Source organism: Carettochelys insculpta, chromosome 1, assembly GCF_033958435.1.
Source record: "Carettochelys insculpta isolate YL-2023 chromosome 1, ASM3395843v1, whole genome shotgun sequence".
Taxonomy (NCBI): domain Eukaryota; kingdom Metazoa; phylum Chordata; order Testudines; family Carettochelyidae; genus Carettochelys; species Carettochelys insculpta.
In genome coordinates this window covers 42341475-42368253 of record NC_134137.1, presented here as the reverse complement: position 1 = coordinate 42368253, position 26779 = coordinate 42341475, and the positions used below count along the sequence as shown (strand labels likewise).

Below are 26779 nucleotides of genomic sequence, written 5' to 3'. Positions count from 1 at the left end.
TGTTCTGTAACACAGTACATAATTTCATGATAAAACTGTAGTTCACATTGTCAGCTAAACCAAATGAGCACAGCTTTGCTGACTTCAATGATTTTACAACAAAGTGTTTAACTACACAACTGTATATGATTTTCAACAACAGAATTTCTCCTCAATTCTGGCTTCAACATAGAGGGCTTGTCTGCACTACCACCTTCCTTTGAAGGAAGGATGGTAATTAGGGTGTTGGGAGTTTACTAATGATGTACTGCCATGCATAGGCAGCACTTCATTGAGCAAACTGCCCCCCGCGGCAATGTCTGTTGAAAATTTTGAGGAGTAAGGGGACTTCAAAGTTGCCCCAGCACTTCGAATTACCAGTGGGTGAGCCACGACTAAACGAATGCCGGTACTCTGAAGTTTAAAACTTTGAAGTTGCCATGTGGGGGAGGGAATTTGCTTAATGAAGTGCTGCCTATGCACAGCAGCACTTCATTAGTAAATTCCCAACACCCTAATTACCATCCTTCCTTCGAAGGAAGGTGGTAGTGTAGACAAGCCCAGATTGTACTTGACTTAATGGAACATGATCAATTTATACCAGCTGAAGATCTTGTTCATTATTTCTCAAATATTACACTATATAATTTTCCAAATTCAGCTCTAGATGAAGCCCTTTGCATTAACATGTACTACCCTGCATATGCCAGATAGGAAAGACTATAATATACTCTGTCAGGAATATCTTCTACTTCAGGTGTTCTCAACTTTTTTCTTCCTAAGCTCCACAATCAACAAGCTATAAAACCTCTGTGGCCCACTTCTGCCACAAAAAATGTTTTTTCTGCATATCCAATATATTAAAACCCAGGACTAGTGTGGAATCAGGGCATGGCGGCAGTCCAAGACTCCACACCAAAAGGAGCTCCACAAAATTAAGTTGATTTCATCCCCATGTGTCTGGTTTCGAGCTTCAGCTTCAGGCAAGAGAGATCAGGCATCAGCTTTCCTCCTTGGGACCCAATGACTCTAATACAAGCCCTGCTCTCTCATTTATGCTGACAGACTGCCCGATTCTCCTGGGAGGCAGGTCTTAGGCCCTTGGTTGAGAACCACTGAAGCACTCTACTTACTACCAATTAGGTATAAAAATTTAAGTGCGGCTATACTGGGTCCCACCAGTGGTCCACCTAGCCCAGTACCCTATCCTCCAACAGTGACCAGTACCACCCAGGGACTCCTAAGGGAAAGAACAGAACAAGTAACCTAAGAGTGATCCATCCACTTTCGCCTATTCCCAGCTTCTGGAAAACACAAGCTAGGGACTTCAGACTATGGTTCTGCCTCAGAACAATACAGGTTGAACCTCTCTAGTGCGGCACTGCTAGGAGCTGACAGGTGCCAAACAAGAGCTTTACTAGGCCATGGAAGCTGAATATTGTCTAGCAGCATTACCAACAGTTCCAATGCTTACTGGTGTCTTAGAAAGACATTTAGGGGTAAATTACACCTAAATAACAGCACACAACAGTGAGAGTCAGGACTGGTGGCTGTAAACAGAGTTTATGTCATCACAGGAAACTTGGCCAGACCCATGATAAATGCTCCTCTGGCGAACAAAAATGATGACAGATTACTGATGTTGCCAGACAAGAAATGCTGGACTAGAGAGACTCAACCTGTACTGATATTTTTAATATACACAATTACTCCTAAATTCACAATTCACACCCAACTACCTTATCCTCTTAATTGCACCTAAAGGGCTTGTCTACACTAGCTCCCTACTTCGAATTTTGAGGAGTAAAGGGACTTCAAAGTTACCCAGGCACTTTGAAGTACCAGCAGGTTAGCCGTGGCTACATGCCAGCTGGCACTTCAAAATTTAATTCTTTGAAATTGCTGTGGGGGAGAACTAGCTTAACGAAGTGCTGCACACTTAATGAAGTGCTGCCGACACCTTACTTACCATGCTCCCTTCGAAGTAGGGAGCTAGTGTAGACAAGCCCAAAGAAAGAACATTCTGCTAGTTAGACAGAGTAGAAAGCACATTTCTTAGAAAGTGGAGAACATATCCTTTAAAAAAAAAAGTCATAAAGAAACCGACCAATTAAAATAATGACATTCATGTAAGTTTAAAATAATAAGACCTAACATTGGAAGAAAATATTTTATATTGTACTCTATTTGAGAATGTAATTGGTGCTGAACGAGAGAATTTGCTGAACCACAGGAGGTCAATATTGTCAAGCAGCATTATCAACACTTCCACTGCTTATTGGGCACTTAGAAGGTATTTAGGGGTAAATCTGAGTATAGTAACAGCACAGAACACTGAGAGTCAGGACTGGTGGCTGCAAACAGATTTTATAGGACCCAGAGAAACTTGGCCTCAGTCATGATTAGTGGTCATCTGGCTAACTACAATCATGCTAAAACAAAAAAAGCAGTTCTGTACCTCTTTAAACACTAACAATATAATTTATTAGGACATGAGCACTCCTGGGACAGACCCACTTCTTCACATGTGGAAATCCCACAAAAGCTCATCATCTAATAAATTATACTGTTAGTGTCAAAAGTGCTACAGGACAGTTTTTGGCTTTGTAAAGATACAGACTAACGCTGCTACCACGCTGAGAATAAAATCATGCTGGATTACAAACGCTGCCAGTTGAGAGAGTTCAGGATTAGAGAGGTTCAACCTGTTGTTTTTTTCTCTATATAATCTGTAATTCAGTAAATATGAAAGTGAAACATATCCGATGCTTGCAAAATACATTATTCTTGCTTTTAAAATTACAATTAGCGTGTGTGTACTTCAGACTAAAATTAACAAACATTTTAAATATCCTACCTTGGTACAACTACATAAGCAGCTGGTACACTGTGCTATTAAAGTCCTCAAGAAGATGATCCTAGAGTCTTCATTTAGTTTACTTTTAGATTGAGAAATGCTCTCTCCAGCATAATGCATGAGAGACTATTAAAAACAGAAACACAAACACAACATAATAAAATACTCTCATTCACATACTTCCCTTATTTGACTGCATGAACACGCATAACCATAAATCTGTAGTTTGGCTGCACGTTTATGTTTTAGTATTCATGTCATGAGTAAGTACTTTTGGGATAGAAAGTGGTTTGTTTTCCTTCTCTATTTTAAACATTCATTGCTCTCTAGATATGTGGAACTGAACACACAGGCCTGATGGAAATTCAGATTTTCTAATCACAGAAGGAAAACATGGTATTTCACCACATTTAGCTTCAACTCTGAAGCAAGCACCACCTCTCACCCTGAAAAGATAATTAAATCTCTATGTGAATTCATTCTTTGTCCAACCTCCTCAGATTCTCAACAAACAAGTTAAATAATTTTACTAGTGCTGGTCACTTTATATATACATTACTACTAGTTAGCTGCAGCAGGATGATGAAATAATTTGAGATAGTCAAACTGTTCTCACTACCAATGTCGAGAGATCTGCACAAGTGACTTAAAGATGAAGGATGACATTAGCTTATTAATAAACCTCTTACCTAGTTGCATCCTGACCATTTTGATTTATTAATATTTTTTTAAAAAAGCAGATAAGCAAAATTTTAATAACTACAATATCTTCAATTGCAAAATAATTAGTTTTGTTAGTGTACATGCAATGTTAGTTATGGCTAGTTTCTGTTACAGTTTATAACACTGTTATACTGTTTTTTTTAGTAATAGTGAGTATAGTAATAGTTTAGTAATAATATAATTAGCCCCTATACATTAACTGTACAATGAACTCTGTCACCTACTGGGATCTGGTAAGCAGAAACCAGAAGAAACAATTGTTTTATGTTTTGAACATGAGAAATTACTTTTATTTTTAATAATTATTTGTCATTTTAAAGTTAACGAATATTGTTTTCTGTACATTTATCAAACAATATTATTACTAACCTTAGCTTTTTGGAACAATTCTGATTTACATGCATCCTCTTCAGTTAACATTCCAGCATAGCAATAGCAGCCAAGGACACCAGCCAGGAGACTGGCACATCGGACAAGGTGTTCTGCAGTAGACTTGGAACAAATCTAATGCATTATATAAATACATAATAAATTTTACGTTAAACGGTGCTTCAGCATCTTACAAATGCCTCTTTTAATTCTTTAGCATTTAATACATTACTGTACAGTGTTTTAACAAAGGGTCTTAGAGAGCTTTACAAATAGCTTCATCACACACTGTAAAATAGAGTAGTGTTTTATCGATATTTAAAGATGGTGATATTTAGGCAAAGAAGTTATGTGCCTTGCTCAAGATGATTTGCACACCCAGGAATAAGCCCGTTCAAGCAGAATAGTAATACACTAACAATGGTACAGCTTTGTGTAAATCACCAGAACATTCAAAAATTAAATTTCTCTGTTTTCCAGGCACAAGCTGATTGTCATCACTTGGTTGAAATCCTGCCTCCACTGCTCTCAATGAGAGCGCTAACATTTACTCAATTGGACATGGATTTCCCCTGAGGTACTTAACTGTCTACTTCAACAAAACTCTGAAAAATGGCCAAACTTGTACTTTTATGTATACTTTTCAGTTTACAGATCACGCAACTATCTGTTATATAACTTGACAGGGTTGTTGTGAAGAGCACTATAAGGGAACAAACATTTGTCTACTTCATTTTGTAAAAAATATAGAAATTGCCTGCAATTCAATGTTAGCAGAAAAATTGCTCAAGTCCAAGGAGAAGTATATGCTCTGCTGTTTGAAAACAAAGAAACAAGAAGAACAAATGTAGTCCTCAATGCTCATTTCTAACTCACCTCAGAAGAGTAGCTGTTTAAAAGCCGTTCTGACACCACTAACAGACAGTGCTCCAGTGTTTCCCTATGGTTTTGGTTGACAGCAAGTCCTGAGCTAGAAAGACTTTTATCTGCAATATTCACTGCAAGGCTGGTGAAAGTACCTATTTCATCAAAAGTTGTTTGTAGATACAGCTCTTCAATTTCCAATAAACTGACTTCTCCTTTGTCTTGTATATGTTGCACACTTGAAGAAAAGAACATTACTCTTATTGTGACATCCTGTTTTACTAGCTGTAGCCTTTAAAACCATCATTTAAATATAAGAAACATTTGCAAAAATAAAATGAAATCCTTCTTTGTGCTTCTAGTCATTTATTGTATTCTGTCATTTCTCAGGTATCTCTCACTAAGGAATTATATTTTAATCACATATTAATTCTAATTTTTATACTTTAATTCTATTTTAATTGAAGCCTGAGATGATTATCAAGATGAATCCATAGAGATTGAACCTCTCTAATCTGGCACCCGTGGGAGCTGACCAGTGCTCTGTGAGTGAATTTGCTGGATGATGGGAGGTCAATATTGTCAAGCAGCATTACCAATACTTCCACTATTTACTGGGCTCTTAGAAGACATTTGGGGTAAATTATAGCTAATAACAGCACAGAACACTGAGAGTCAGGACTGGTGGCTATAAACAAACTTTACGGGACTTCAGGAAACTTGGCCACACTCATGAGCGATTTGTCCAGCTAACTAAAATCATGCCAGACCACAGATATTGCTGGATGAGAGAGTGCCAGACTAGAGAGGTTCAACCTGTACTATGAAATGTTTTCACTACCTTGGTGTGTAACCTCTGAGCATTCTGAAAAGCAGCATCCATAAAGGCAGTGTAAGTCACCTCCTTATGTCCCCCACAAGACACAAGGACATACAAAGCTGAGGCAGTTAAATCAAGTTTTAAGACTGTAAAGTAATGGGGAAAAGGGCAACCATGAGGGTAATTGCTAAAGGACCGTTCTTGCAATTACTTTACTTAGATATATTACAGGTAAGAGAGGATGCACATGTTCCATTATGACATTATGTTCAGAGATCTGGAGCTTAAACTGTAAACTCTTCAGGAAGGGAGAGTGTCTTCTTGGATGTGCCTTCGTAACTGTCTGAAGCACCTAACCAAACAGGAGACGCTTTATCTTTATAATGCTCAAAAACATGCTAAATATTTTACAGAAATGAACACTGAGATGTTAGACTGAAAAACTCAAGTTCTCTATCTCCATGACTTTCTGGAGTAGCAAAAATCTGTAATGCTACCTGAGCCAAGTAAGAGGAATTCAGAATATCAATAAGGTTGTGTACTACAATTAAAAAAAATGGTTTACGCTAAATATATTGCCCCATATAAGAGGAACATACTATCCATGTTGATTAATTTTAAACATACCACGCAGGAGCATTTTGGAAAAAGGTCATTGCAGCTTTGCAGTTCTTCATTGTCAGGCTCACAAGAATTTTCTGCAGGACTAGATGAGGAAAATCACTGTAAAGAAAAAAAACTTTACATCTATATTTATTAGATGATTATGACTTCCAATCTTCAAATCTCAAGTCTATTCTTAATTTTGTACGTTAGAGCAGGACTAGGTATGGAGACTCCTAAATTCTACACACATTACTCATGAGGGAATTCTGTGCTAAAAAACTAAAATTTCTGTACCAAAAAAATCTGCACAAAATTTCATGTTGCACAAATTTTATTTGTCAGTAAATAAATGTGGAAAACAAGCCATTGGCTGCAGACAGGCAAGAAAACACACTGCAGCTCCCCCTCAGGACAAGGACTTGGCAGTGATGCTGCACCTGACCCAGCACAAGGGCCAGATCTGCCCCAGAAACACTGTGGAGTCCGTCCCCTCCTCACCAGATGAGGGCAGGTAGGCTCAGCCTCCTGAGATTCCAAGCGTAGATGGGCTTAGTGTGAATGGAAACAGGTGTGAGGCGAAAGGGTCATGTGTGGGACAATCCAGGTACAGGTGGTTCAGTAGGAGGTTCAGGTGCAGCTAGGATCTGGATGCACAAGAACAATGGGGCTCTGCAGCAGGGTCTAGATCTGGAGAGAGCAACTTTTGGCTCACAGCCCAGCAGGATAATCTGCTGGCAAGCTGCAAAACATTTTGCTTATATTGACCATACACAGGCACAGCCCCCTGCCACTCCCAGGCTACATCTACACGTGCACCCAACTTCGAAATAGCTTATTTCGATGTTGCGACATCGAAATAGGCTATTTCGATGAATAACGTCTACACGTCCTCCAGGGCTGGCAACGTCGATGTTCAACTTCGACGTTGCTCAGCCCAACATCGAAATAGGCACAGCGAGGGAACGTCTACACGCCAAAGTAGCACACATCGAAATAAGGGAGCCAGGCACAGCTGCAGACAGGGTCACGGGGCGGACTCAACAGCAAGTCGCTCCCTTAAAGGGCCCCTCCCAGACACACTTTCATTAAACAGTGCAAGATACACAGAGCCAACAACTAGTTGCAGACCCTGTATATGCAGCACGGACCCCCAGCTGCAGCAGCAGCAGCCAGAAGCCCTGGGCTAAGGGCTGCTGCCCACGGTGACCACAGAGCCCCGCAAGGGCTGGAGAGAGAGTATCTCTCAACCCCCCAGCTGATGGCCGCCATGGAGGACCCCGCTATTTCGATGTTGCGGGACGCGGATCGTCTACACGTCGCTACTTCGATGTTGAACGTCGAAGTAAGGCGCTATTCCCATCCCCTCATGGGGTTAGCGACTTCGACGTCTCGCCGCCTAACGTCGATTTCAACTTCGAAATAGCGCCCGACGCGTGTAGACGTGACGGGCGCTATTTCGAAGTTACTGCCGCTACTTCGAAGTAGCGTGCACGTGTAGACGCAGCTCCAGTGTCCACAGTTTCACTGTTCCTGGCCAACAGGAGCTGAGGGAAATGGCATGGAGGTTGTTGATCCTTGGTCTCGGCAAAGGTATTTGGAGCTCAACATGATGTACTGGGGAGGGAAGAGGGAGGCAACAGGGTTCAGCAAGGAGCTATGAGTGTGAGGATGTGGCTCAGTGGAGGGGGCTCTACGAGGGGGCCTGGAGGTTAGGTGTTTTTATGCACCTGTAGTCTCATTTACATACTGTATTAATAAAGTTTTTATATCTACATAAATATTTGCTTACACATGCCAAAAGGATTTTTCGTCCTATAAACATAAGCGATATTTCCATTGGTTTGGATTACATTAGACAGTTTGGGGGTAATCTGCTAATTGCAGGGATATAGAGAGGGGCCCGACATAAAAAGTTTGCTCACCCCTGCTTTGCAGAAAGTTAACACACAGATTCATAAACTCTATCTAAGTACAAAAAAACATATGCTGTCTTCCTATGGAAATGAGAAGACAGAGGGGACATCATTACAGCTTTCATGTATGTAAAAGGTTGCTTCCGGGAGGAAGGTGAAGAACTGTTCTCCTTAACCTCAGAAGAAAGGACAAGAAGCAATGGGTTTAAATTGCAGTAAGGACGGTTTAAACTGAAAAAACTTCCTGTCAGGGTATTTAAGCATTGGAATTAATTGTCTAGGGAGGTAGTGGAAACTCCATCATTGTCTAATCTGCTCTGAAAAAGTCCAAACACCTGTGAGGGAGAATCTAGATGGTGGTTAGTCCTGCCATGAGTGCAGGGGACTGGACTTGATGATCTCCCCAGGTTCCTTCCAGTTCTATCATTCTTGATTCACTAATTCGTTTTTCCCACCTGCATTTTTTGTTATGCTTTGAGTTTATATGCAGAGTGAATTATACTCCAAGTTGTTACCTGCATAGCACAGGGGGTAGCTCCATATAGTCTTCCATCTCCTCTTCCAAATGACAGAAGAGTAGCCATTTCATTATTGCTTCTTGTAACACGTAATTTGTATTTCCTTCACAATTATTCTGTAGCATTCCTACTTTCAAAGTTTGTGGTACTACATAGGCAGTCATTGCTAACGCCAAACAACGTGCAACAGGACTACAACAAAACAGATAAAAGAACAGCTTGTGTGAAATCATAGTTACATTTATAATCAATCATCATCATTCTGAGGCAACGTTTTTATTTATGAATCTTACGCAGCTCTAAAAATACTGTCAAATACATCATAAGAATGCGTATTAAAATTCCTCTATAACAGAACTCACTCTGTGTATATTTTCGACATTATAGATTCCACTTTACTGTTCTAAAACTATTCTGGATCCTTACTTTCGAAAATGGATTAGTTTTAGAAGGACAAAAAATATGCTTTAGTTTGTTTTAACAAAAGTAGAATGAATCTGTTTTGGCCAAGGTTAGCAGGGGGCATTAAGAAGCTTGCCCTGGTCACTTCTCTTCAATGTCCACTTTCAGAACGAAATGAGTTTTTAGGCTGACTTATGTCTGAAAAAGATTTTAATACAAATATATACAGTACTTCTTAAAATGTCACAATAACAAATTCACAAATCAAAAACACAAGATATGCAACCCATAGCTCCCATCTTACCTTGAAGGCTTGCATATAGACCCTGAAAATATCTTCCAGAGTTCCTTGTCCATTACAACAAGGTTTCCTTGAATTATGGCTCCAAGTAACCCAAAGCTTTCTGTTTCAACTCGCTGAAAACTTATGCTGCGAACCGTAAGAGACCAAACTTTTGCCCAGATTCTTTGCAGCTCCAACTTTTGTGTGCTTTCCAAATCTAATTTTTGGGTCTGACACAAAGCAACTTCTGTGAGGCACCTTAGCACATATGGGGTCCTTTCCCCTTGTCTCTGCTGAGGTAGTAGCTGGTGTAGTATGGTGAGTAAGGGAGATAATTCACAGTTAGGAAGGCTCATAGGATATTTTGATATTAATCGGGCTGTAATCTGTAACCTTAAAAACAGAAAGTAAAGACAATTAATTTGAAATGTGCATAAACTCATCAAGTGTTACAAAGCAATAAAATAGAAGTATTTTCAGAGATTCATTTTCCCTTCTATTTTTGCATATTTGTGATTAAGTGTTCAGGATAGCACGTTCAGTCACCAATAACGCTGTTATTTTGAAGTAATTAAGTATATTCGGCCTCATCCATGCAAATGCTATATTACAAACTGATTATCAGATATCAGTGAAACAAACAGAAAATTAATTTTCTTGTCTGTAATTTTATCCCTCTTAGATAAGGCCACAATTTTGTCAGTGTAATTTGTAATAAAAGTACAAACAGGTCATAGGCAATAACCAAAAAATTAAATAACTTGTGATCTGTCTGTGATTTTAACTAAAAATAACTTTGACAAAATGAGAAGAAAGGAGGGTCCAGCATGCACGGCTGCTGAGGTTCCAGAGTCCTCCTCCCTGCTGTCCATTGTGAATGAGAGTATGGTTGCCCCCGTTTCCAGTGCAATAGTGGTGAGGTTCTTACTCCAAGTTGTTATTTTTATTCCAAATCCACAGCTCCACATAAAAGTCAGTATTTTCAACATCATTTCCTTGTCATACTTTTGTCATATATCGTGTCAGACCTGAAGAAGATCCTTGTGTAGCTCAAAGTCATATCTCTCACCAACAAAAGTTGGTTCAACACAAGATATTACCTCGCTCATCCTGTTTCTCTCACATATGTCAGTTATCCAAGTAGGCAATGGGGAAGTTATGACATCTTCCCATCATGTGGTATTTGACTCAGAAATTTTTATAACAAGAAATTTCAAGTAAACTCGTGATTTGTCAAGAGCTGAGAAAAACTATATTGATTCCATGATTGCCTCCCTTCTACTTTTGAGCAGCTAACTCCACAGCACATATTAGGAGATAATTCAGTGTAAAATATAGGAAGTCCATAGTCCACAGATAAAGAAATAATTGGATGTGAAATTAAGAACCTGTTAGTAAATTATCTGTGCCAATTTGAGTTCCAAGATAAAAGAATAAAGATTTTATTTTTTACCAAGGTATGACATCAAAATCATTCTTTGATCTTTGCAAGTTGTCTCGAATTATTTCCCAACCCAGTTCGATCTTCCGACGCTTGCTCGGTGCAGCTACATCTCCAGGATCTCTTTGTGTAACCATGTATGACTGGCTTATCTCAAGGACTTTCGTGTCTTCAGTAAAGACCTGTCCAAAGATATTAAAAAAAGAACTTATCAGTAAAAGTATTCAAGTGCTCGTATGCTATTAAAGACCACAAGATATTTCAAACTAGGGGTATATCTATATTTTGAGATGGGAGTATGATTCTGAACTTGAGGAGACATGGGCGTATTATTTCTAATTGAGCTACGGCACTAAAAATAAGTATAACATCAGTGGTCCATTGGCAGGGGGAACTAGCTGCCCCATATAATACATAGCATCTCTTCTGTGCATGCACTTGGGTCAGCTAGCACCTGCTGCTTCCACTGCAGGCACTACATAATTTTAATGACTGGTCTCAATCAAAGCTAGTGCAAGCATGTATCCTTAGTTTGGGAATCACATCCCCATTTTACAAGGTAGACATACCTGAAGTTAATAGTTATTTACCATCTACAAAACACTCCAGAGAACCTTCTTATTTCCCTCTTAGCTTGCTTCAAAGACCACAAATGGCAGCAACCCAGATACTGGAAGAGGGCACTAGGAGGCTGCTCTCTCCAACACCTATCAATGCTATAGCTGTCAGCCATTTAGACTTCAGAGATTTGCTTCCTGCTCTCCAGAAGCAAAATGTCCTAATGTCTTTGCCATTTGAAAAGCAAGAAGCCAAGCACTAGACCCTCCCTCAGAAGCAAGGCTTGGAACTATGACAGCTAAGTACTCTCTGTGAATTAACTGATAAGGATAGGCTATTTACAAGAACACAAAGCACCATCCCTTAGTAATTTAAGAGCACAAAGTACCACTCTCAATTTCAGTGAAACTTCTACTCCCATGTCATAAAAAATGTCAATTACGCAGTTGTCAACTGAATACAGAATAGAAGTGCCAATTAAGTATGTACTTTTACAGTAACAAAATAATTTTCCGTTATTTAGAATTCACTTGTGTTACAAACGTATACCAGAAATATTAGGACACTTCTCCCTTACAAGCTTGTAACCCTGTTAAACTTTCAAATACAAAAAAATTCAAACACTTTCAGCAGCAAACAGAAAATGCCTGTTTCCATTTCTGCACTGTACCTTATGCAAGATTTTAGGGAGAGTTAATCCAAAAAGTCATTAGAGTAATTAAACTGCTTCATAAACTTAAGAGGAGGGCTCCTTCTGGAGCCTGTGAAGCCTCTACTGGATCTGAGTATTAGGATCTCAAGATGGTTGTTTAACGGAGGCCAAGAAGAACAAATGTCTAGACTAGAAATTAAAGATACTGAAGTATAAGTAAACAATTATCAAAAAAATCTGTAAGACGTACTAATGGAAAATTGAAGTATGAGAGTAACACAATGCAATATACATATCAACTTTACATTCACTTGGATAAATATGTAGAGAGGTCATTTACTTGATGACAAATATCAGCCATTAATTCAACCAAGTTTTCCTTTATGGCTATGTTGCGTGATCCTGAAGAATACTTCCCTCTACTGCCAATGAGACTTAACTCATTCACCAGCAGATCATACAAGTTGTATAAGATTCCTTGCCATTTTGCTGAGTCACATGCACCTACATGTGAAAAAATAAAATGTAAGAAATATATACAATTTGTGGTAAGACTATATAGCAGTCTGTGTTCACATGTGGGTAGAGAAGGCTTAACAGAAGTAATTAGCAATATATGTTTCAAGAGGTTCTAAAATACAAACATCTGCTATTTAAAACAAAGTTCAAACATTTGCAAAGAGGGAGGATAAAGTCTGGATGCAAAATAAGAGGAAGAAAAAAAAAATCAAAAATGTAACCCTAATTTTTTCTACAATTTAATCTATAAATCTAATTTTTTCCATACACAGGGAGAATAAATTTTGTGCTGTAAACGGAGGCATGTGTGGATGTTCACCACCAATAGAAACATATGTTGCTCACTGTGGATGCCTCTGGGCACTCTGCTAATAAGATGGGTGGCACCTGAATCTCTCCTGGTGAACACACAAGCGCTCAGCTTACAGGGATCACTGATCCCCTTCTGTTCCAACCTAAGCACCATTTACTCGATGTATTCCCTCCAACTGACTTACCATGAGAACAAGCTGTGACAGTGTTTCATACAAACGCCCAATTTTTTCCCCCAGCTCCCATTCTCTGCCAGCTAATACACAAATTCCCAAAATATTTCTGAGACCAGGGACCACAGTAGCACTTATTTGTACACATTCTCCATTGGCTAATTCCAGTGTTATAGGCTGGAGAGTTTCAGTGACACCTCCTCCAGTGACTCCTTTTAAATTCATGAGTCTTATATCCTGGGTGACATATGGCATTCTAATACCATAATTTCTTCACCATCAACTGGCGCAGGGGTCAGCAACTCCTGGCACGTGGGCCTAGAGCGTCATGCAAGCTGATTTTCATTGGCATACAAGGCAGGAGCTCAGCCCCTCTCCTCCTCCCTCATGCAGCCAGGAGCTTGCTCAAAGCCATGCTGCCTGTGGATTAACAAAATCCTAACCACCACCATCAAAACAGTAAAGCTCTGCATCTTAATTTACACATTAATGAAGCCGCTGTAAGTAAGACTACCAGTGACTTTAAAAAGTATCACTGGTACTTGGACCATATATAGAGATCAAAAGGTCATATTTTGGCACTCCACCTTGGAAAGGTTGTTGATCCCTGAACTGGCATATCACTATATTTCCAATTACTAGGATCCCAGTAAATTTTAATCCACATAATAGTGAGTTTATGGGTGGCTAGATTTGGGTGCCCCATCACCCAAAATGGATGGTATGTCAGCCCAGTCCTAATCTAGTGGTTGTATTTTCCAGTGTTCCAAGTCAGGTAGAGTCAGGAGCTTTCCTTAACTACTTTCTCCATGCACTTTGTGGATACTCCTGCTTAGACTCAGGAGGGGCAGAGAGTTCAGTCACAGTGCCCATGTTGTTCTTGCTCCTTTGCTGCCACTGTTTTAACATGGCTGGATAGAGAGCCCCATACCACTTTCTATATTTTCTCCCTGACACATTAGCTATTTCCAGTGGGCTTTGCAAGTGGGCAGTTTGGTTTTATCCATCTCCACTGCCACTATATCTCAGTCCTTCCTTGACCATCTTTGCTTGATAGCCATAAGCCTTCCAGACAGGGGATAGCACTGATAGCTGTGGTGACAGGGTTCCCCACTAAAGATGAACGCAAACCCATTAGAGAACCTGAAGCCCAAGGAGGTCCCCCTTTAAAAAGTCTGCAAAACATTAATGATGTGACTTCTACTTCACTGGAGTCAGTGCCAGCGCCCCCCCAAATAGTATCACTTCTATTGTTATTTCACAGAGGGCCTCTCCTGCTGTAACCAATGAATCCCACTTTCATCCATATCCTCCAATGGATCACATCTGTCCCATATGGTTTTTCGTAACATATTCCACAAATTTCCATGGGTCTCCTTGAAAATCTGATTTAACAGGATCTGGGGCAAGTTTACCTAGTGCCTTTGCTTCAGTTTTTGATCGCGATATGCTATCCACTCCCTGATCAGAAACACAGAGTAACCATTTGGAAACTGTTCCCTTTGGTCTCTGACTAATGTACTGCTGCAGATCCTGTAATTCAGAAACAGTCACTAAACTGCTTTTAGTAGTTTTCTTACCCTTCCTTCCCTCTTCCTCTCTTGTGATACTGAGCACAGGAGCAAGGAATCATAAGGTACTATCCCTATAATTCCCTGCATTATCTGACCTGTCTGCCTCCTCCTCATTGCGCCAACTGTGCATATTTCAATCATCCTGCCTGAACAGCACTGCCACTTTTGTGCTACTAAACTTATTCTTTTCATAGAAAGCAATACATTTTTCAGTGTCCTGTCTCCCTGCTCTAACTCTAACTTTACTATGCCCAAAATAAAAAAGAGAAACAATACAACAACACAGACTTGAACATACCTATTCCAAGATTTACTCATACCCCAACCTTTCCCCATCCTGCTCTTCTTTTTACATTTTTAAGTCTTTGATCAGATGCTGGCTGTTCTCATTCAGCGTTTGGCACATTGAGTGTTATAATATAATTAAAAACACATAACCCCACAATTCAATCAGCTTCGAAGCATAGTGTAAAACTATTGAGAAGCAATACTCTTATTGAGAAGCTACTCCTGTGACCCTTCTCCAGGCTTACCAGTGACATTCAAAAGGACTTTGAATGTGCAACTTGCACTCTCAGATACAGCAACAATTTACTAAAATGAGGGGAAAAAAAAAAACACGCCACCAAACAAAAAAAGAAAAGAAGCTTTTTACTGTGTACCTGTCTCCTGTGTTTTGGCTCCCTTTGGATGATGAACATGAACCTGCAGTTGAAGTAGCTGAATTATTAACTCCTTTAGGGAATCTTTTGGTCTATGCTGAGTCCAAATATAAAGTACTGTAGGAAGAATTTCTTCTCCTAGCTTACAAATCCGCATACGACAGTTGACAGCAAACACACTGAAGACAACATTAATTGCTGCAAGAATATGATCCAGACCTACAGAGGCATTCTCCTGCCTGCAATATAAACAAAGCACTTCATCTAGAGCAACAACAGCCAGCTTTCTATTGACAAGAATTATTAACAAATGACTTGTCTGGATCTTTTGAAAAAACTATTCCCTGAATTCTAAATTGAGCACTCAACAAACCTAACTTAATAAAGAAAGAAGGGATGATTAAAAGACCTCACTGTGCACACTTGCAGATAATACAAAATAATGTCAAGAGTACATAAATAAATGCAAGAGTCACATTTCAAAGAGTTCTGAATAAACAGAAAGGTGTTGAAGGCCAGAATCACAAAAGTCAGAGATAAATAAGCCTCCATGAACAATCAAGTCCAACCCCAATTATCTACAAGAAATTATCTTGATACACACACAAAAGCTGAATATTACCTTGCACAATGTAGTGCTTTTGCAAAGAAGCAAAAAATATTGGAATTTAGTTCATCAGTTTGGAAGCAGTATCCTCTGGTAAGTGTATGAATTATTCTAGCCACCAAGACCCTGTTAATATCTCTGGAAGGTTTGAGATACAATTTGCAGTAGAGAGTCAGCAGATCTGTAAACATAATTCAAAATACAAATAATTTATCAAAAATAATATAATGGTATAACTGTCTCCTGCCCTGGGTAAAACAGTGATTTAAAAGACTGGAACATACACTTCTATCAAGATGATTAAATTTGGAAGATACACAGGAAGAAAAAAACAACATAATATTAAAATTAAAATATTTTGCCTGAGCTATGAAAATATCCACTTACTACTAATATCATGAACACTTAAGTTCATAATTTTCCAGATCTGAAGAAGTGGGTCTGTCCCACAAAAGCTCAGCACCTAACAATTTGTTTTTGAAGATACCAACTAACACAGCTACCTCTCTATGCCTTAGATCACTATTCACAAAAGTTAATTCCCTGTTCTGTACCTTAACTTCTCACAGAAACATTAAGAAAATATTATCTATACATACCACAGGTAACTTAATGCCACAAAAAACAAAACAGAACAAAAAAAAAAATCTCAACACCAACAATTCCACCCCAAGAAATATTCATGACATTTCAACTAATTCTTATCATGAATTATTTCATTCCCTTTTAACGTGTCACCCAAGAAGCAGAATTTTCATTAATACAACAATATGCCCAAGGGTACTGTTCCAAAAAATGCCAGATAAAATAATGAAGCTAGCCTACAATACATGGGAAAAAAGTGTTTTAGGTAAATTTAGTATTTCTCCATTTTCTGTTGTCTATAAATTTTGTTTTTCTCCATTTTCTAATATTTGTTATATAAGAAATAATTACTACATTACTAATTCATAAAGTTTTCACCATGTAGTGTTTTACTGTGTAAGCATTTTTATATCTTGTAGAAGACGACATATAAAAATAACTTTAGAGATCAGTACTAAAACCTACAGAGAATCCTGTATAGATACAGAATTTATATCCATGGATGCAGATTTCTGTGGAGCTGCAGCACTCCACTGAAGCAAGAATCCCACCAAGGGCAGCTTCTCTGGTGTGGCTGTATCACCCTCTAACCCACACACCGAGGCAGGCACCAAGATGCCTAGCAGCTGCCCCTGGTCAGAAGAGTCCCTTCCATGCAGCACTCTCTTTCTCCTGGGGCTGGGGATCGAGATGGGGGTGATACAGCCATGTTGCTTTCACTGCTGCAGTTCCTAGTAGGCCCTGAAGCTCCACACACATTTGATTTATATCCATGGACACACATTTTTTGACTGTGCAGGGCTCTATGTCTCTGCACTAATTGGAATTTGGCAACTACTAAAGAGCCTGTTGGAGAAATACACAATTATATATTACAAATATATGTTAAAAGGACATTACAGATTTAAGATTGCAAAATCTAGTACTCAAATTTAGGAAACACCAGAAATAAGACTTTCTGTACATCTTTTAATTCAGCCCCCTTGTGCATACACATTATGGTCATGGGTTCCAGGACCCTGTTGACTTCTGTAAGGCCCAATCTGACTAACCCCAAGGACAGCTGCTCAGTTGGCACAGCATAGAGGCAGCAGTCCGAGGACATCTGGCTGGAGCCATTGAGGTCCATGGTCTTGGGCGTGGTCCCCAGCTGGTCATAGCAGCTGTGCTCGGGGGCCAACCATAGCAGTTTTAATCTCTGGCCCTGGGCAGCAGTCAACAGCCAAAGCAGCCATGGTCCACTGGCCCTGGCAATAGTCCACAGCTGACAAAGAGCAGCCACGGTCTGCTGGTCCACAGCAGGTGGTCCCATTAGCCCCAGGTGCCAATATCATCAGATGGTGACAGCTGTTAGCACACTTGGAACTTTTAGATTTATAGCATAGACCTCTGTCACTCAAGCTAACGAAATAACTGATAAGGTGTTGTCCTTTCTGAGGGTCACAGTGGGGACGCGTGGCGTGGTGGGAGGAAATCTGACACAAATGTTACCAGTGGTCCACATATATCTGATGGCAAAAGAATGGTGGGATTTGTAATCTTCAACTCCATTGTCGCTGCTAGAGGGGATCATTTTCTAGTGGACATTGAGTCTTCTGCCCATTCCCTTTCAAGAGCGAGTCCTCCTCCAACCTGTCTCTCCCCCACTCTAGCTCCTACTTCCAGTCCCATTCTTTCTGCCCACCTAGCCTCAGTCTCATCAGTTTCACACAATCTGCTTCTTTTTCTCATTCTAATCAAACTTTGTCTCTTCTGCGTTCAGATCAAGCACTTTCTTCTCCATGTTCCCTGGATGCCAGCACAGTGGTCACCAGATAGACTCTGTTCTCAGTTCCAATTCCATTCTGACCTAATACAGGGAAAGTCTAGCCTGAACCCTTGTAGCCTGGGAATGAGCATGCGAAACTGCTCTGTGAGGACAGCACGTGTGCTGTGTAATCAGAAACGGGACTTGTGAGATAGCAACATATGCTCGGTTATTCTGTGGCGATGGCACACGCACAGTGTCATCTTCATTAGGGGCTGTCAGAGGCTTGAGTACACTCAGTGAGGATGAATTCTTCAGAGATTTTAACTACTAAAATCAAAGAAGTCTCTACAGAGCATGTGCAAGACATAATTTTTCAAAGGATTATATCTTGTCCAAATGTGGGTGGATTTTCACAAGGACAGCATAAAAGGTGCATACACAATACAAAGGCCACGAGTGCATCTTCCTCAAAATGGGGGCACAGCAGGGCGGTGTTGTGGTGCCTGAGGAAATGCACAAAGGAATACAAAGGATTTTCCCCTGTGGCACTGGCACCCACTTCTCCATTAGAATGGCTGGAGATGGAGCAGGGAGACAGCAGTTCTTTCCTTGAGCAGCTAAGCAGCTCGTCCCCTTCTTTTGGTGGGGAGGCTGATCTTGGTTAGTTCAGTAACCAAACTTATATAGACACTGCCAAGCCTCCTTTTCAACTGGCCTGGCCTGTCAAAAACTAGAGACCTGGAACTGGGTCCCTTGTTATTAAAAAGTGTACCACAGGGATACAGGGGAGGGGGATTTGGGGCTTCAGCCTCACAGCTTCTGCAACTGGGGTGGCTCAGGCACCTGAGGTTGGGGCTTCCACCCGACAGCATCTGCCAGGATCATGTCTTTCTCCCTTGCAGCTTCTGCTGACGCTTTGCTGGGCTGCCCATTTTGCGCAGGCCCCCATATTAACCTGGGTCCATGTGATAGGGCTCCATTGGTTGGAGACAAAATACTGGTTTAGAAGGGTCACTAGTCTGATGCAGTAAGGCAGCTCTCAGATTCTCATGTTCAGTACTTGCGTGTGCATAGTTTTAATTAAAATAAGACCAAAAAAATCTGTTACATGGAGCGTATCTGCAATCCCAGATCTTGGTTTTGTCTTTTTTACCTGAAATTACAGCAACCACTTTCAAGATACAGCTAAGAATTTGATTTTACATACCACTTCACTCAAGCATGACATCTCCAACCCCAAGGTACTTTCCCAGTAGTGCAATTCTTTCTGCACTCACTTCTACACTTACACATGCAATATCCACCCCCATTCCTTCCTTCGTCTCTCTCAAGAGCCATTTCTTCCATGGTGCTTATAATAAATCTGCCAGCTGATAAGAGCAGGTTGAGGGGCTGCCACATGCAGCATTTTCATATTACTTCAAAAATTATGATCTCTCCTATCTTTCATGTGTCAGCTGCCATGGAGCTTAAATGTTCTACCACATTCCCTGCCCCTTCAGCTTTTTTTCCCTCAGACTAAGTTCTTCAGGCCTGTCCTTTACTACGTATCTGTGCAGGGCTTAGCAGAAAGGAGTCCCAAACATAGCTGAGATCTTTGGATTCTATCCTAACACAAATAATAATACTCACTGGTAACACATTAAGCAGACCAGTCAATACAGGCCTGGTTTAAACTTACTTGCACTGTTGATCTAGTTCAGCTATGCAAATAGATATACTTACTAAGGCATATTGCACGCAGTAAGGATGAGAGGGGCTGCACTCCTGTTGACACTGGCTACTCTTCTCATTTTAGTGGCATACCACCATCAGCAACAGCAAGCTAAGAGATTAATTTGCTGCATCTACAGTAGACGTAATAAATCAACTGCGAGTGGATAAATCACTGCCATGTCAATCCACTGCACAGCGGTGACAAGGCCTCAATCTCAATAATAAACTGGACATTAAAATTGATTCGCTTGGGTCATTGTTGTCAGTATAAAAGAGTTAACCTACATGGAATAACGGGTAATAGACAAAAATACTTTAATATCCACTCCAACCTTTTGTTTGTCTATTTAAATTGTAATGTCTCTTACTATAAATTTGTACAGTGCCTCTGAAATACAATAAACAATAAACAATATGCTTAAACACATTTCTGTAGTAAGAAAATACATGTTTGCAAAGAGACATTATTGCAACAGAAGTACTATATACAAACCTGACCATTGTTGCTTAGATAGCTCACACCAGTATTTCCTCACTGAAAGAATATCCTTTAGTAGTATGCTACTACAGTCAGCTCCATAAATAGCATAACTTGATGCATCTTTCACTACATCCATGACATAATTTAGAAGTTCCTGGCATTTTAATCTTGGTGCTCCTAGACAGTAAACAGAAGGAGGTATAAACATGCAAACCAAGTAGTGAATAAGGAAGCCAAGAGTGGAATAAGTGAATTCGTAAAGTCTGAACATTACCATATTTATCTTAAAGGTGCAATATATTTCCTCCCATTTTACTCCATTACCAACAAATATTTGAAGTTTTTTCTTGTAGCTTGCAACTCTTCTTGAAAGTATTAGGAATAACCCATACTGCAATTTCTATCTACTTTTGTTAGAAACAATTGTTTTTAAAGAAACCTTTTCTAATCCTGAATTTAACTGAAAGACTGTAGTGATCTGAAAAAAGGGATAAGCCACACATTGGTCATATTTACAAGCAGAAAAATAATACAGAGTCTGACATTTTAGAACATTAGCATGGAATCAAAGTGATATTCATCTGAAAAAATACATGCTAACAAAGCAGCTCTCAACTTTTTCTTTCTGAGCCCCCCGGTTTCTCACAACATGGTATAAAACCTCCACAGTCTGCCTATGCCATTAGAATAGATTAAAAGCCTAGGCCAACATTAGAGGGTAGCAAGCAAGGCAATTGGCCAAGGTCCAATACCACAGGATGCCCTGTGAATGGAAGCTGCTTGAGCTCCAGCTTCAACCAAATACAGCAGAGTTCAGGCTTCAGTTTTAACTCTGCATTGTGGGTATTAGGGTCTGGCTCACTTAAACCGTGGGCCCTTCATGCTGGCCCCGGTCTCTGGTGTACTTTGGTGGACCTCCTGACACCTGCCTGCAGCCCCCACAAAGGCTCAGAACCCTAGCTAAAAACCACTGTGCTAATACATTTAGCAATCTCAACATCTAATGGTAGGAAGAAACTTGGAGAGCAGTTATGCTGAAAGAAACACAAAGATAATGATAAAACCAGAGTCAATGAACTTCCAAAGCAACCTGGCAGCAAAAAGCTAAATGTGTTTCTAGGCTGCAGGGAAGTCCTCATCTCTCATGAGTCAGTACTAAAATACTGTGTAAAGTTCCGGGTTCCTCAATCCAAGACAGATGTAAAGAAATTGGATAGTCTGTGAACAGTATGTGATAAATATTACTACTGCTTTGGAGAGCTTAAGTGATAAGAGTTATCATCTAACACAATGATGTGTTTAAGAGGTCCACACACCCCTCTACAGGTGTTTAAAAATGAGGAATACTTTAGTACAATTCAGAGGTATAACTAAAGAGAAATGGGAGAGAATTCAGAAAACAATTCAGGTTGTCAGCAAAACCTTTCTGATGGAGAGCATACATGTGTTATTGAACAGCTTTTCCAAAAAAACTAGCAGAAACCCCATTGCTTGAAAATTCTGCCTCAATTCATCCTTTTCTCTCTGGTTATACAAGCACAGTCCACAAGTGCTCAGTAGACTATACAAAACACCGCAATTACACCGCAGGTGAAGAAACAGTTCTATACTATCACGAAGATGAATTAATACAAATTTTCCATCTAGAACTTCAAACACTAATGGAAAAAGGTTCATTGGACACTCAAAAAAAGTAAGTGATAATTTATAACCACAGTCCACGAGTATTTTAAAATGCTGTGTCACATCTGGTTCAGAATAAGACCTTGAACTTTACAGTAAAGCATTAAAGTGTCTATAAATATATGTGGATATGTAAATCACTAACTTTTATTAGCACATCTGACAAAGTATTTGACCAAGCCACGGATCTCTTGCATCTTTTTCTGCCTGGAAGCTTGTGTTGAAGCAGATACATTTGGTTTTGCCAATTTGATACTCTCAGTTTCTTTCTGGATGTACTTCTGCAGAAACCTTCAAAAATACAAAATAGTTATTTTTCACAACCAAATAAACTACAAAGGCTGCTGATTTTAAAAGAGATTAAAGCTTAAAAATCCAAACTCAAGCTTAGCAATTTTATTTGTGAAACAATTAATAAACATAGGTATTACTGGTGTAAACCTAATGGAAATAGCTAGCAGATAGGGACAAAAACTGATTATATTCTAGTACGTTTTATGCACAAATTATTTTACTTATCTAGATCGTAACCTACCCTGGGGTAAAAAGTGTATCTTCCTCAAAAATTTGTATAGAGCTGAGCTTACAGTGAGTGATTAAAAAGAGTATTATACTGCTATGCATCCATTATTCATGTTACAAATATGCATTATAGCAAAAATATTAGAAAGTACTACTAATTGCTCATAATGAAGAAAAACTTGAATTCTTTCCAAATTAACATGCTACATATCAGATTCCATAGAATGTTTTTCACTGACTATTTTAAAATTATTCATTGAAAAAAGTACGTGATTTCCATTAACTTTAATGGATAGGATTGATCATAAACTGTTCGGAGAAGCTGAAGTGAATGGTTGTGTCTAGACTAGCCCCCAACTTCAAAGGGGCATGGTAATTAGGGTGTTGGGAGGTTACTAACGAAGTGCTGCAGTGCATATGCAGCACTTCACTAGGCTAAATTACCCTCCCCCCACGGCAACTTTGAAGTGTCAAATTTTGAAGTGCTGGCTTGCGTGTAGCTGGTACTTCAAATGCCTGTGCTACTTTGAGGTACCCATGGTTGACCTGCAGCTACACACAAGCTGGCACTTCCAAGTTCGACTTTTCGAAGTTGCCGTGGGAGAGATTTAGCCTAATGAAGTGCTGCATATGCACCGCAGCACTTTATTAGTAATCTCGAAACACCCTAATTACCACGCCCTCATTGAAGCTGGGGGCTACTCTAGACACAGACAATATGTTCCATACATAGACTACCAGATTATATTCGATGGACTACAAATGTTGCATATTCAAGTATTACACAATTACATCACTGATTTTTTGGTTAGCAGTATATACTTGGTTTAATATCAGTATCTTTGTTTTCTTCTAACATAAATACGTTTTGTACTAGTCGTAGCAAACCTAATGAAAATAATGTAAAACTATTTAGGATTAGCCTCGAGAACAATCCCATTAGACTCTGACAAAGGCTCACATCCCCCTGTCTGATTTGACTTGTTTTTTCCTCTTTTGATAAGTACTGTTGATACTGGGCCATTTCCACCTTGCTGAATAGACCTCGTCAGCTCTGGCCCTCCCTCTTACTGGGACCCCACTCTTTAAATGCTCCTCTGAACCCCTGCCCTCCCCCGACTCATGCATCTGATGAAGCAGGTCTTTGCCCATGAAAGCTTATGATCCAAAATATCTGGTAGTCTATAAGGTGCCACAAGACTTCTTGTTCTCGAAGCTACAGACTAACACAGCTACCTCTCTGATATATAGGATTGTTATATCACATAGTAGAAATATACCTGAAGCTTAGCTTACATGTACACAAATGGAATTTTAGACATTGATTTTTTTAATATGGAAGTGCTACTTACATATAATGATAAGCACATCACACTATGTTCAATTTCCTCTCAGTGGAAGAATCAGATTCAATTCAGAAATTATAGAGAATAGTAGTCCTAGGGGAATTCTGAGCCACTGCATCACCCACAGATTTCTCTGCTTCCAAGAAAAATAAAACAAAATTCTGATGGGGAAGCAAAAGGAGGCCACACGAGTATCCAGGTGCCCCTTGCCCACTTCGTGCAAGTTACATGACTTCATTGTTTCAGGCACCTGAAGCCAATCATAGATGGCTGGGGATGCCCCTGCCAGTACCAAACAAGTCCCAACCTCTGTCCATCCAATCCCTGAACCTCCACATCTCTTGAGACACTAGAGATGTTAAAATGGTTATTCGTCTAATTGTTTTAACTCCAGGCTCACCACCTGGCATGCTGTCCAATCCCACTACGGCCATGAGGTCCTGCCACCTGGCTGACTAAAACCTCTATGGCCAGGGCTGCCCCAGCCTGGCGCAGCTGGCCATGGCCAGAAGTCACCGGCAGGGGCCAGTTAACCATTTTAACACCCTTATGAAACACTCCTGCTGAGTCCTGCCTTAGCCAATTCCAGATCCACCCAGGGAGAAGGATGACCAGGCTGGGGGCTCCTATCCTGTACTGTATTGGAGGCGTAGCTTTGTTAGTCTGGATCTGTAACAGCAACAAAGGGTCCTGTGGCACCTTATAGACTAACAAAAGTTTTGAGGAAGAGTAAGGAGTCTAACATATCAGAAATACACTAAGAAACTACACCACCTGCTCAGGACACTCCCTACACAAGCACAAGAACAGATTTATACCAACACACCTCTAGAGCCCCATCCGGGGCTATTCTACCTACTACCCAAGATCCACAAACCTGGAAATCCTGGACGCCCCATCATCGCAGGCATTGGCACTCTCGCTGAAGGACTGTCTGGTTATGTGGACTCTGTCCTCAGACCCTATGCCACCAGCACTCCCAGCTATCTCCGAGACACCACTGACTTCCTGAGAAAACTGCAAGACACTGATGACCTACCAGAAAACACTATCATAGCCACCATGGATGCAGAAGCTCTCTATACCAACATCCCACACAAAGATGGAATAAATGCTGTCCGGAACAGTATCCCTGATGATCCACATCTGATGGCTGAGCTCTGTAACTTTATCCTCACACACAACTATTTCAGATTTGGCGATGACATATACCTTCAAATCAGCGGCACAGCTATGGGTACCCGCATGGCCCCTCAATATGCCAATATTTTCATGACTGACCTGGAACAGCGCTTCCTTAGCTCTCGTCCACTAACACCCCATCTCTACTTACGCTACATTGATGATATCTTCATCATCTGGACCCATGGGAAGGAGACTCTGGAGGAATTCCACCAGGACTTCAACAACTTTCACCCCAACATCAACCTCAGCCTGGAACAGTGCACACAGGAGATCCATTTCCTGGACACCACGGTGCTAATACATAATGGCCACATCAATACCACCCTGTACCGTAAACCTACTGACCGCTACGCCTACCTTCATGCCTCCAGCTTCCATCCCAGACACACCACACGATCCACTGTCTACAGCCAAGCACTAAGATATAACCACATTTGCTCCAACCCCTCCAACAGAGACAAACACCTACAGGATCTCTACCAAGCATTCTTGAAACTGCAATACCCACCTGAGGAAGTGAAAAAGCAGATCAACAGAGCCAGATGTGTGTCACGAAGCCTCTTACTACAGGACAAGTCCAAGAGAGAAACCAACAGAACACCACTAGCCATCACCTACAGTCCTCAGCTAAAACCTCTACAGAGCATCATCAGGGATTTACAACCCATCCTGGACAATGATCCCCCACTTTCACAGGCCTTGGGAGGCAGACCAGTCCTTGCCCACAGACAACCTGCCAACCTGAAGCAAATCCTAACCAGCAACTATACACCGGACCACAGTCACTCTAACTCAGGGACCCATCCATGCAACAAACCTCGTTGCCAGCTCTGCCCACATATCTACACCAGCAACACCATTACAGGACCTAACCAGATCAGCCACACCATCGTGAGTTCATTCAGCTGCACATCTACCAATATAAGTTACGCCATCATGTGCCAGCAATGCCCCTCTGCTATATACATCGGACAAACTGGACAGTCTCTACGTAAAAGAATAAACGCACACAAATCAGACATCAGAAATGGCAATATACAAAAACCCGTAGGAGAGCACTTCAATCTCCCAGGCCACACAGTAGCAGACTTAAAAGTAGCTATCCTACAGCAAAGAAATTTCAAGACCAGACTCCAAAGAGAAATTTCTGAGCTACAATTCATCTGCAAATTCGATGCCCTCAGCTCTGGCTTAAACAAAGACTGCGAATGGCTGGCTAAATACAGAAGCAGCTTCCCCTGCCTTGGTGCTCACACCTCCAGATCAACTGCTGGTAGTAAGCCTCACCCTTGCTGACTCAGCTAACCTTGTTATCCCCACCCTTGCTCTGTCTTATTTATACCTGGCCCTGCAGATTTCCAAGACCATCATCTGATGAAGTGAGTCTGTGCTCACGAAGGCTCATGCTCAAAACTTTTCTGTTAGTCCATAAGGTGCCACAGGACCTTTCATTGCTATCCTGTCCTGGGCTCAACTGGTAGTCCCAGCTAGGCTGGAGAAGGGAAAAGAGTGGCCAGGGCAACACATAAGTCCCATCACAGATCTCCCCTGGCTTTACATCCTTCCCCTCCCCAGCCTCCTCACCTTCTGCCCCCACCCACAGGATGGCCACACTCCTTGAGCCACAAGGGACAGGGGTCACTGCTGGGAGCTCCTCTCCCAACAGCTCAACCCCACCA

The 26779-nt window shown here is 40.7% G+C and overlaps 1 protein-coding gene across 3 annotated transcripts in view; it reads right to left on the bottom strand.

The window, feature by feature from the left end:
- Nucleotides 1–26779, bottom strand: part of ATM (ATM serine/threonine kinase) — a 128564-nt gene that overhangs the window by 91293 nt on the left and 10492 nt on the right. For 2 of the 3 annotated variants that reach the window (XM_074984905.1, XM_074984914.1), the window contains exons 4-15: nucleotides 22193–22338; nucleotides 20377–20541; nucleotides 15848–16013; nucleotides 15226–15464; nucleotides 12326–12489; nucleotides 10788–10957; nucleotides 9356–9727; nucleotides 8647–8841; nucleotides 6240–6335; nucleotides 4805–5030; nucleotides 3929–4063; nucleotides 2837–2962 (exon numbers count right to left, since the gene is read on the bottom strand). In XM_074984905.1, the coding sequence (XP_074841006.1) occupies nucleotides 2837–2962; nucleotides 3929–4063; nucleotides 4805–5030; nucleotides 6240–6335; nucleotides 8647–8841; nucleotides 9356–9727; nucleotides 10788–10957; nucleotides 12326–12489; nucleotides 15226–15464; nucleotides 15848–16013; nucleotides 20377–20541; nucleotides 22193–22338 (2200 nt within the window). Of the gene's footprint in view, nucleotides 1–2836; nucleotides 2963–3928; nucleotides 4064–4804; nucleotides 5031–6239; nucleotides 6336–8646; nucleotides 8842–9355; nucleotides 9728–10787; nucleotides 10958–12325; nucleotides 12490–15225; nucleotides 15465–15847; nucleotides 16014–20376; nucleotides 20542–22192; nucleotides 22339–26779 lie in introns of those variants that run through there. The other variant, XM_074984922.1, reaches the window with a different exon arrangement.